Source organism: Choloepus didactylus, chromosome 7 (assembly GCF_015220235.1).
Source record: "Choloepus didactylus isolate mChoDid1 chromosome 7, mChoDid1.pri, whole genome shotgun sequence".
NCBI lineage: Eukaryota > Metazoa > Chordata > Mammalia > Pilosa > Megalonychidae > Choloepus > Choloepus didactylus.
The window spans coordinates 40,996,640-41,008,960 of record NC_051313.1 but is presented as its reverse complement, the minus strand read 5'-3'; the positions used below and the strand labels follow the sequence as shown (position 1 = coordinate 41,008,960).

At 37.4% G+C, this 12,321-nt stretch overlaps 1 protein-coding gene across 2 annotated transcripts in view; it reads right to left on the bottom strand.

Annotated features, from left to right (window-relative positions):
- The window catches only part of AK9 (adenylate kinase 9), a 207,911-nt gene that overhangs the window by 24,995 nt on the left and 170,595 nt on the right, over positions 1–12,321 (bottom strand). For both annotated transcript variants that reach the window (XM_037842266.1, XM_037842267.1), the window contains 2 exons: positions 10,249–10,462; positions 7,014–7,215 (listed from right to left, as the gene is read on the bottom strand). In XM_037842266.1, the coding sequence (XP_037698194.1) occupies positions 7,014–7,215; positions 10,249–10,462 (416 nt within the window). The remainder of the gene's footprint in view (positions 1–7,013; positions 7,216–10,248; positions 10,463–12,321) is intronic.

Genomic DNA, 12,321 nt, shown 5'->3' with positions numbered 1-12,321 from the left:
TCAAGAGATTTCCTTATTTTGCTTCTGATTTCCTCTTTAACCCATTTGTTGTTTAAGAGTATGTTATTTAATTTCCACATATTTGTGAATTTTCCATTTCTTCCTCTGTTATTGATCTCTAACTTCATTTTCTTGTGGTTGGAGAATACACATTGTATGGTTGGAATATTTTTGAATTTATTGAGACTTGTTTTGTGACTGAACATACCCTGGCACTCAAAAAGAATGTGTATTCTGTTTTCATTGGATGAAGTATTCTATACGTCTTAGGCCTAGTCGGTTTTAGAGTATCATTTAAGTCTTGTACTTCCTTACTGATTTTCCTACTGGATGTTCTATCCATTATTGAGAGTGGTGTGTTAAAGTATCCCACTATTGATGTAGAAGTGTCAATTTCTCCCTTCAAATCTATCAGTATTTGCTTCATATATTCGGGGCTCTACTGTTAGGTGCATATATATTTATAATCGTTACATCTCCCTGTTGAATTGTCCCCCTTATCAGTATGTAATGACCATCTTTGTCTCTCATAACTGTTTTTGACTTAGTCTATTTTATCCAATATTAGTACAGTCACTCCAGCCTCTTTTGTATCCTCCATTACTACTTGCATGGTATATATTTTTTCCATCCTTTCACCCTCAACCTACTTGTAGCCTTGAAATTAAGTTGAGTCTCTTGGAGACAGCACATAGTAAGGTCATTCTTTTTTATCCATTCTGCCAATCTCTACCTTTTGACTGGAGTGTTTCATCCATTTATATAAGACAGGACTTTCTTCTGCCGTTTTGCTATTTAGCCTTTGTAAATCTTATACTTTTTTATGTCCCTCAGTTCCCTTAATGCCTATTTCTATATTTATTTGTTTGTTGTGTTGTACCATATTAAATGACTGCTCATTTCTATTAGGATATATTTTCTCATCTATTTTCCTTGGGATTACCATGGGGTTAAAATTTAACATCCTAAATACATAAAAATCATATTTGGTTTAATACCAACTTAACTTCAATAGCATGCACATACAGTTTTTCTATACCCCTCTTTCCCGCCATCTTTTTTTTTTTTAGTACTTGTTATCACTTATATCTTTGTATATTATATGTCCAATAACATAGATTTATTATTACCTTTTTATGCATTTGATTTTAGCACTTTTACCACAGGTCTTTCTTTATGTTGTTTTGAACCACTGCCCAGTGTCCTTTCCTTTCAGTCTGAAGAACTCCCTTTAGCATTACTTGTAGGGCAGGTCTAGGGGTGATGAATCCCTCAGGTTTTTTTGTTTGTTTGTTTATTGTTTTAAATCTGAGAATGTCTTAATCTCTCCCTCATTTTTGAAAGAAAGTCACACTGGATATAAAATTCTTGGCTGGCTCCCCCCTACGTGGGATCAGACACCCAGGGGAGTGAATCTCCCTGGCAACGTGGAATATGACTCCCGGGGAGGAATGTAGACCCGGCATCGTGGGACGGAGAACATCTCCTTGACCAAAAGGGGGATGTGAAAGGAAATGAAATAAGCTTCAGTGGCAGAGAGATTCCAAAAGGAGCCGAGAGGTCACTCTGGTGGGCACTCTTACGCACACTTTAGACAACCCTTTTTAGGTTCTAAAGAATTGGGGTAGCTGGTGGTGGCTACCTGAAACTATCAAACTACAACCCAGAACCCATGAATCTTGAAGACAATTGTATAAAAATGTGGCTTATGAGGGGGGACAGTGGGATTGGGGGGGCCATAGGGATCACACTCCTGTTTGTCTAGTTTGTGAATGGATGAGTGGAAAGGTGGGGGAAGGAAACAAACAAACAAACAAATAGACAGACAAGGGCAGTGTTCTTTTTTACTTTAGTTGCTCTTTTTCACTTTAATTATTCTTCTGGTTATTTTTGTGTGTGTGGTAATGAGGGTGTCGGGGATTGATTTTGGTAATGAATGTACAACTATGTAATGGTACTGTGAACAATCGAATGTATGATTTGTTTTGTATGACTGTGCGGTATGTGAATATATCTCAATAAAATGAATAAAAAAAATTCTTGGCTGGCATTTGTTTTATTTCAGCACTTTAAGTATTCCAACCCACTACCTTCTTGCCTCCATGGTTTCTGGTGAGAAATCTGCACTCAATCTAATTGAGACTCTTTTGTACAGAAGACATTTTTTTTCTTGAAGTTTTCAGAACTCTCTTCTTGTCCTTTGCATTTCATAGTGCTATCAATATATGATGGGGTGTATTTTTCTTCATATTTTTACTGTTTGGCATCCTATGGGTTTCTTGGATGTGCATATTCATGTCTTTTGCTAAGTTTGAGAAGTTCTCTGTCATTATTTCTTTGCATATTCCTTCTGCCCCCTTCTTTCTTTCTTCTTCTTGGACTCCTATAATGCATATATTGGTGCACTTGATGGTGTCTCAGAGGTGTCAGGCTATTTTAGTTCTTAATAATTCTTTCTTCTTTCTGTGCCTCAGCCTGACTCATTTCAAGTCTTCAAGTTCACTGTTTTGTTTCTTTTTTCTCTTTCCTTCCTTCCTTCTTTCCTTCCTTCCTTCCTTCTTCCTTCCTTCCTTCTTTCTTTCCTCTTTTCTTTTTTTCTTTTTTTCTTTTTTTTTTGCTAGCTCTATTCTGCTCTTGAAACCCTCCCAGGAACTTTTCATTTCAGTTATTGTGGTCTTCAACTCCAGTAGTTCTGTTTGGTTCTTTTTTAAACTTTCTATGCCTTTACTAAGACTCATATTTCTCACTCATTGTTTTCCTGATATCCTTCAGTTCCTTCTCTGTATTTTCCTTCACCTCCTTGAGTATTTTTAAGACCATATTTTTAAAAGGATTTATTTGGTATGTCCACATTCTTTTTGTCTTCAATGGTGTTTTCTGGATTTTTTCCCTTTTCCTTTGGATGGACCATCATTTCCTGTTTGCCTTGTACTCTTTTGTTGCATACTGTAGTGTTTAGTATTTTAAAATGTTAATTCTGGGACTTATTCCCTGAGATGTCTGTTTCTTGATTTTGTAAGCAGCTGGTGATAAGACAGAGACTTTCTTGTGCTTCAGCCCTCCTATCAGGAATGTCTGCCCAAGGCTAATGCAGTGTGCAGGGATTTCCCTGTCCTTATGGGACTCTATCTTGTCCTGGGCTTTTGCTTGCTGTTTTGGAGTTCCTTGTTTCTTGTCCCCTCTGTTTCCCAGGAGACAGACCTCCCTCTCCCAGGTATTTGAAGCTAGTAGGACTTTGCCCCAGACTGTTGACCTCTGTAGTTCTTTACACTAATTTTGTGGTCTCCAAGTTGCTTTTGCCTGGAAGGCAAATTCTTGGAGGAGGGGCATCTTGAAGAAGACTTTTCCAAGTTAGTCTTTCCCAGCCAAATCAGGGCCAGGAACCATGAAGGGGGCACAGACCAGCTTCAAAGTACTCCTGAGAGCGATTCAAGAGAGGTTCCAAGAGCTTCTCCGATGGCTCCCTAAAGCTGAGCTCTCTTGGTCTGCCCAGCAATATATTCCTTCAACTAACTGCCCCTGCAGCCCTGAAGAAATGCAGTGTCTTTAAGACTCCTCCTCCAATGCCGCTGTCCCTGTCTGGGAGTGTTGAAACAGCAGCTGCTACTGCCTTTGTCCAGGGCAAGTTAAAACAGCTGCCCTCAGAGCCACCCAAAGTCACTAATCAAAAGCCACAATCAGTGATCAGCTGTGCCCACCCCGTTCTTGAGGAATAGAATTTTTATGTCTCTTTCTGTCACCAGCAAGCTAGTGTAACAGTGACTTTTTAAATATAATCTTAAAACTGTAAGAAAGCAGGAAATTGTAAAGTAGCTTTAAAATGTAACCTTCAAAGCTGGAAACAGGCTACAATGGAAGCTCTTATTCTCACAAAGGAGCAATTTGTAAAAGTAAAGTCTGAAGCAGTATGTAAATGTAAAGTTTGCACCTTTCACAGGTGCCACCTAGCTCCTGAAGAAAACAAGAAAACAGGAAATAACAAATTACTGAAGTTCTCCAAACCTGTTACATGTTAACTAAAATAATTAACTACCTTTGTCTCTAATGGGTTTAACCAATTAAAGAATCACTGGGAGATTGCCCCAAATCTCCCAGATATGGATAAGCTTTTGTCTGTCACTCTTGTATGTTAACTGAATGATTATCTCTTTGTCTCTGAACCTGGGTATAAAATCCAATTGGAAAAACCCTTCAGGGAGGCAGATTTGGGAAAGCTTCCCCTGCCTTCCATTGGCATAATAAACCATCTTTTCCTCTTCAGCCTGGTTCAGTGTGACTTCTGTTGGCCGGGCAGAGCAATGGACCCAGATTTGGGAAGTGTCCCTTCTTCACTAGCCGGTGGATGGACCCCTCAGTGACTTGCTGTGAGAGTGGGGGATTGGCACCGACAGGTGATGTTAGCCACTGCACGGAGAGCAATTTACTCCTCTTTACTGTAATTGGTCAGTCTCTTCCTCTTGCCTTTCCCTAAATGCTATACAGTGTTCTTCTGGCCTCCAGAGTTTCAAAATAGTTGTTTCAGACAGTTTCTGCCTGCTTAATAGTTGTTTTGGTGGAGGTACTGGGTCCTGGAGCTCCCTACTCCACCATCTTCCCACAATCCTCTCCAGCTTATATGTTTTTGTAAGGTCTTTTTGTCAATCAAAATTCATTTGACTACAGAATAGTTTTCAATTGTAAAGAACAAACAGCAGTGTATCCATTCTTCATTTGCTGGAAAGTCAGTTGTAACTCTCTTCCCATAATATAAACAGTGCTGCAACAAGTATCCTTGTACCTGTCTGCTTGTGCACACAGGCAGGTGTTATTCCAGATAACCGGAATTTTCATGAGTTGAACACAAGACTTAGGTCTGCAGATTTAAAAGGTTCTTAACATCCCAGAAAATAAACAGAAAGATACCCAATCCTAATTAAATTTTCAAATAAGAGTACAAACAGACACACACATATAAGCCAAAATAGCTTATTTCTAAAAGAAAAAAAATAGAGTTGCTTTAGACATTATCCCCTGGAACATAAAACACCAAAGACAATCAATCATTATCAACAGAAACTGAGGGTAGAAAGAGTGAGCTTCAGCCTGATGGTTATCAGGGTTGAAGAAAAACAGAAAGACTGTAAAGAGATGGGGCAAAAATTTAAAATATATTTAGAGACAATGGAACAGATATATGTGTATATATATGTATATAGTTTATACCAGGTCACTAAGTAAACCAGAATTCAATTCCCAAAGCAATAATTGTTCAAGTTCTATTCTCTGAGCAGGATACAATGGAATTGAAATAAGCTAATAATAATAATAATAATAATAATAATTTTTTAAAAGCCCTCATCTTTTTGTAAGTTATAAGAACCCAATAATTTTTTAAAAGCCCTCATCTTTTTGTAAGTTATAAGAACCCACTCTCCTCCTAAATTTTTATTTGAGGAAACAAGTAAATGCAAGTGACACTAATGGAGTATTAGAAACTAAAAATAAGAACACATGGCAAAACCAATTGGAATAAAGCTGAAGCTATCCCAAAAGGTCAATACAGAGACGTAAATTACTAGCTTATAAATAGCCTCATAATTGAAAATAATCTATTTTAGAAAACAAAATAAAAACAAATTAAGTAAATTTAATGTGAAATAATAAATCAGAAGAAAAGCTGAACAATTACTACACAAATACAAGACCTGATTCTCTGCTATCCCATAAAATGGAGAAAAGACTGACAAATCTAATCCAGGTAAAAGCAAAACCAAAATACATTTAAAAATTAGAATGAGACTGAGCAACAGAAATGAAGGACACTTAAAAGATTAAAAGAGAACATCATGTAAAAACTATGTACATTTGAAAGTTTTGATGGAATGGATTTACAGAGGGATACAGTTTTGTAATTAAAAAAAAACTCTCTTTTCTTTGTCCTGTAAAAGATTATTTGAATGATTCTCAAAGTTAGGCATTTGCAGAAAGGAAGGCAGCCATTATTTATGGGATTAGTGTTTTAAAAACTGTGACTCAATAGAAAGAAGGTGTCAAACGGAGCTTTCTCTGTTGCCTGAGAGTCCAGCTAAGGCCTCAAAGCTGAGGACACTGAGTGACTGTGCTGACAAAGAACCAAGAGGCCACCAGCGGCTGTTACCCAATTCAGCCTTTTTAAGAGATGCTGGGGATTTCTTGAGGAAATGTTCTTTCAGCGGGGCCTTGTAGAGGTGGTATTTTCCTTTTCTCATTTTGGGAGAAAAGCGTGATTCCTCCCAATAGCCGAGAGAGAGAGCCCTACAAGAGCCTCAAGTCCAGAAGGGGATATTTCCACTGCTGCCTCCCATATTGCATTGTTCCCAAAGGGTTTTTGGGAGAACCCTATAGGTGTCTGCAGGATTTGGTTGCATATATGAAGAGCAGGCAGGTGTCTGTCTCTTACCTGCTGCTGCCAGTGAAGGTAGATGACCACTAACAGGAGTCAGCCCCCAGTCAAGCTGCACTTTCACTAAACAGTGGGGCAAGGGGCTGCCATGGCCCATGTGGGTCCTACAGGTGGCAGCTGGGCTGGAGCTATTTTCCAAGACCCTGCCTCAAGAGTGCTCACTGCTGGGCACTTAGAAGTCTGCCATGTCTGTAGACATTTGACAGCCAAGCTACATAAAAGAGCCTTCACTGTTTTCATTAGCATCTCTCCATTCTCCATTGGAATGGTGGAGATATTTAAAGGGACATTTTCCTCGCTTTGGTTTTTTACCCATAACTGAGAAAGAAAGAGCTTAAATAGCTAGCTTGTCTGCAAGTTCCCCCATAGAGCAAAAAACTCTGTATTCTGTTGTTTAAGGGGATAGAACTGATCTGCACTTACATAAAATGATCTTCAATTTTAAAATACTGGCATACCAATTTAAACCTGAGTTATTGCCAAGCCATGATTTCCAAAATTTTGCCTGATGAGCAACTTGTTGAAAGAAGATTTAACTCTCTCCCAACCCCTCCCCACCTGCCCCATCCCTTACTCTACCCTGCTCACTTACCCTGCAATATTGCATTTACTTTCCATCAGAGCTATTTCTATGGCTTGAATAGCCAGTTCATCAGGTGCGGTCATTCCTTTATGAAGATGCCAATTTAACATAAGTGCCAGCTCTGTTTCTGGTTGGTGGTTTAATACATAACGCAAAGCATCTCCTACTGATAAGCGCTTTAAGCCATATTCACTTGCAAGTTTTTGGGCAACTGAAAAATTTAAAAAAATATTACACTTCACAAATTCCTCAGTTAATTTTAGTTTCAGATTCTAGTTAATGACAGCAACAGCAAACTAATCTTCACATTCCTAAAATAAATTTTGAAAATCAAAATTGGCACATTTTACTGAAATAATACCATCAAAGGTCAATCATTATTAGTACTTCAGAAGTGTGGTTGGTGGATCTGGTAAATGGGCCAACTCTGTGGGTTTTTTTCATAACCAAACCAAGTTTTAAATGTTTCCTACCTTCTGTACAAAGGTAGCACTATTTTTGAGCATTCTACAAGGCATCCTATTTGTACTATTAATATTTGGTATTATGGTCCAAAATAACCATTTAACGTAACTGTTTCACTGGATTGCACCATTCGCTGTCTATCTATTTACGTACCCCATGTTGCAATCAGGATAGCATACCTTATACAATTAGGTCTCAGTTAGTCTTCTAGGAAATAAAAAATTTATAGTTGCATACCTGACAAATTTTTCTTCTATAACCTTATTTGATGTTTTCAACTATTCCATCAGATGGTGGAATGGATATTAAAGTACCTATTTTAACCTCTTTGTTGCTCAGATGTGGCCCTCTCTCTCTACCTAAGCCAAGTTGGCAGGTGAAATCACTGCCCTCCCCCCTACGTGGGATCAGACACCCAGGGGAGTGAATCTCCCTGGCAACGTGGAATATGACTCCCGGGGAGGAATGTAGACCCAGCATCGTGGGACGGAGAACATCTTCTTGACCAAAAGGGGGATGTGAAAGGAAATGAAATAAGCTTCAGTGGCAGAAAGATTCCAAAAGGAGCCGAGAGGTCACTCTGGTGGGCACTCTTATGCACAATATAGATAACCCTTTTTAGGTTCTAGTGAATTGGAATAGTTAGCAGTAAATACCTGAAACTATCAAACTACAACCCAGAACCCATGAATCTTGAAGACAACTGTATAAAAATGTAGCTTATGAGGGTGACAGTGTGATTGGGAAAACCATGTGGACCACACTCCCCTTTGTCTAGTTTATGGATGGACGGGTAGAAAAATGGGGGAAGGAAACAAACAAACAAAGGCACCCAGTGTTTTTTTACTTTAATTGCTCTTTTTCACTTTAATTATTATTCTTGTTATTTTTGTGTGTGTGGTAATGAAGGTGTCAGGGATTGATTTTCGTGATGAATACACACCTATGTAATGGTACTGTGAACAATCGAATGTAAACTTTGTTTCGTATGACTGCATAGTATGTGAATATATCTCAATAAAATGAATTAAAAAAATTAAAAAAATAAAATGCCTATTTTATAGATGAGGGAACTGATGCCCAATGAAATAGAACGACTTGTCCAAGGTCACAGAGGTGGTGCCCTTGGCTGAAACAGGACTCTCATTGCCGTCTGCTTCTCCTAACTGAGAGCCTAGGCAATGACCACCAGGAACTACTAAACATGGGCCTGCTGGGTTGTGCTCTATGAACCCTGCCTGAGCACTGCCTGGAGACTGCGGTGACAAGGGACAAGTGGGAGAGCCCCTCTCCTCTCACTGGGAACGCGGATGAACTGACCAGGGACCACAGTCAGGACATCTCAAAGGGGAGTCCCCGTGAGAGCCACGGAGCCCTTAACCATAAGGCTTTGCCATGAGTCCTGGGATTAGACCTATTTTTTTTTTAAAGTTATAAATATAATTAAGCTTTTAAAATTTGGCATCTTATTTAAAGCTAACCTCCATTTCAACAAAGAAATGAGAAATCAGATCGTCTTGTCTACATTTTCACTTTTTGCTCTGGATGTGGGATCTCATTGTGAAGGTCAATGTTCTGCCCTCCTTGGGAAATATCATTACCTTGTGAACATTTAGAATATGACTTTTTTTTTTTTTTTCCAATAATATGGCACTCATTTATTTTCTGCAAATATTAATGAACAGAAATTGTGTGGCCTTTTTTGAACATCTCTTTAAAAAGATAGAATTTTAAGTGATGAGAGTAAAAGTGGAATAATCCAGCAAAAAAAAAAAAAAAGACAAATTTAGTTGGAAAGTAACTATTAGAATATGACTCTTAAAGACCCTTTCATCATGTTGAATTTTTAAAACTGAAAGAAACAAATTTTTCGTTTTTTCATCTGAAAAGCTAGAGCACAAAACTCCCCTTTATTATTCCTGGCAATAAATTAATCTTTGACTTTCTCTCTCTCCTTTGCCCTCTGTTCAATCAGTCATAAGACCTATTGTTTTTCCTTTGAGATATCTTGTGAATCTGTCATTTCCACTCTCTTCTCTTTGTGAGCAACCACTGTTCACAATGGTATCATGTCATATTGAAATACTACGATCTACCGAATGTTGAACAATTTGCCTGTTTAAAAGAATATCACAGTTCAAAATTATAAAAATTTAAACATTATAGGAATACAGTTTATCAAATGCCTTTTCCAGCAATCATTAATAATTGATTTTCATACTTTAATCTATGACTACAGAGTATATTAATAGATCTTTTGATATAATTTATTATGCCAATATAATCTTTTAGTGTATGGTCATGGCCAATTTCCTAATTTTTTATTTAGGCTATCTGATTATATTTTTAAGTGATGTTAGTTTGTAATATATTGTATTATCTTTGTTAGGTTTTGACAACAGAGTTATGTTAATTTCAAAATGAACCTGAATTCCTTATACCTTTCGGAATGTATGGACTATGTTCCTTAATCAAGAAGAAAGTAAAAATAAATTGGGAACCTTCTGTCTTTTTCCCTGTTCTGAAAAGTTACAAAAACACAATAATTATTTCTTCTTTGAGTTTCTAATTCTTTGAAAGTTGGATATAATTTTCCCTAAAGTCATTTGGGCTGTTTAGGAGTGGGGTTATACTTTTTAATGTCTTTTCTTCAATGGCTACTGGTGTATTTAGGTTTTCTATTTCTTTCAATTTTAATAGTTGGCTTCCTGGAGAAGTGGCAATGCTTTTCAGGGGATCTGGTTATTTTTGAGGAAGACAAAGGCAAATACATCCTCACCTGTAGTTTTCCCAGATTTTGGTGGCCCTGTAATTGCAATCTTAATTGGAAGAGTAGGCTTAGGTTTGGGCTGGCAGATATATTTGATTGGGTTCTTCATAAATTTTTCTCTAGTTTCCTTACTAGATAAAAAATAAATATACTGGCGATGGATTACAGGATAACTTGGAATCTCTGAGCTTTCAACAGCCTTGAATGTTTCTCCTTCACTCAGCTGCAATACATACACAATTGAATTCATGAGTTAGTTTTAATTTATAAGCATTTCCCTCAAATACATTTGAAAATGACAATTTCTAAAATAAGGAAAAAATCTGTCTTACAGAATAAGAAAGTTAATTAAAATCAAATATTAATAACTTTGTAAAAAGTATAAATTATTTTATATGCACATGCAATCAACATACTGTTAACTGGCTTTTGGTTATAGCAATTATGATTCTTTTACTTCACAATGTCTTTAATGTATATTGTACATCTCTGCCAAGGAATGTAAAGTTGTTTGTATACATTCATGGGTCAATTTATTCTTACAACCAGTCCAATTCTAAGATGGGCGTCCAACGTATACTGGCAGAACAAATCCCAATGGATTCTCTTTCGCATTTTTAAACATGAAGTACAACTGATATAAACATTATGAGCCACCATGAAAGGGAAAAATGCCTTCAAAAGGCAATTGAAGGTGTGGGTATGGAATGGGTTGGGGGGATTTGCATTGGCGATGATGAAGACTGGGTAAGTAATTGGTGCTAGGTTTTAATATCTTTTTTTTTTTTTTAACAGCATCAGATGGCCAAGCATCACCCATCCCTGGACATCACAGACTAGCTGTGAAACTGTATGGTAATGTTGCTCCTCACTCAGAACTACACCAGGAGAGTTCAATGGTCTTGTCAATATTATCATCCATGGGATGGAGTGAAGTTTATGATTAATGCTAGGGCTAAGGAGAAACTCAGGGGTGGGATAAGAGTATCTGTTGCATGTTGTATGCTTGGTAATATAAGAAAAGCCAAAAGTTTAATGAGTCCACTTCAAATTCCTAAATTAAGTGTGAATCCTTTCAGTAGTTTCTGCTATTGCCAAAAATATGTAGTGTCTATCTACCATGGTGTCATGGAATCTGCAATATCAAATTGTCATGCAACCAGCAGAATTCCTCAAGAGCTGTGATAAAAGGTTATTTTTATGTTTACATCCTTCCTCTGACCAGATGCTCATTTTTCCACAAGGCATTTTTGGACAGTTCCAATCATGTTTGGATATAAGGCCTTTCTCCCTCACTAGGATTCTGGTTTTGCCTGCTTAGTTCTTCTCCTTTCTTGCCCATTTCAGAGGAAAAATTGACTTTTCACGACTATTTTTCAAAAGCCTTCCAGGTGATTCTGACACATGCTTAACTTTATCCAATTTCCCTATGGAGAGATGTGTCATAATATTTCTATATTTCAGCACTATATTTGAAAAGGTTTCCCTTGGCATCCTTATGGTTAAGATAAAGAATAAGACAGCACAATTAAGTAGAACTGAAAATGTCAATATCAACTAGGAAGGAGGTTTCAAGTAACAAGCATAGTTCCATTCTCAATCTTGTCCTCCACAATATTTTTTATCATGACCCATAATAGTAGTGCATATTAGTAAAGACAATAGCTTATATTTATTGAGCACTTAACAAAGAGCCCAGCACTGATGCAAGCACTTTACACCAATTCAATCATTTAATCTTTGTAACAATACCAGAAGGTAGGGATTACTGTTATTCCCATTTTACAAATGAGAATGGCTCAGAGAGGTAAGTCACTTGTCCAAGGTCACATAGCTAGTAAGTGGTGGTTTTGAACTTGAGCAATCAGGCTCCAGAAGCCAAGGTCTTATCTACCTTGCTAGGTTGCATCCCAGTCAAAAATAAGAAGTTATGTTGATTGTGCTGGTTTGAATCTGTAAGGTACACCAGAAAAGATCATGTCCTTTTAATCCATTCTTGTAGGGGAAGACCAATTGTGGGTGGGACTTTTTGGATAGGCTATTTCAATTGAGATGTGATCTAGTTCATTCAAGGTGGGTCTT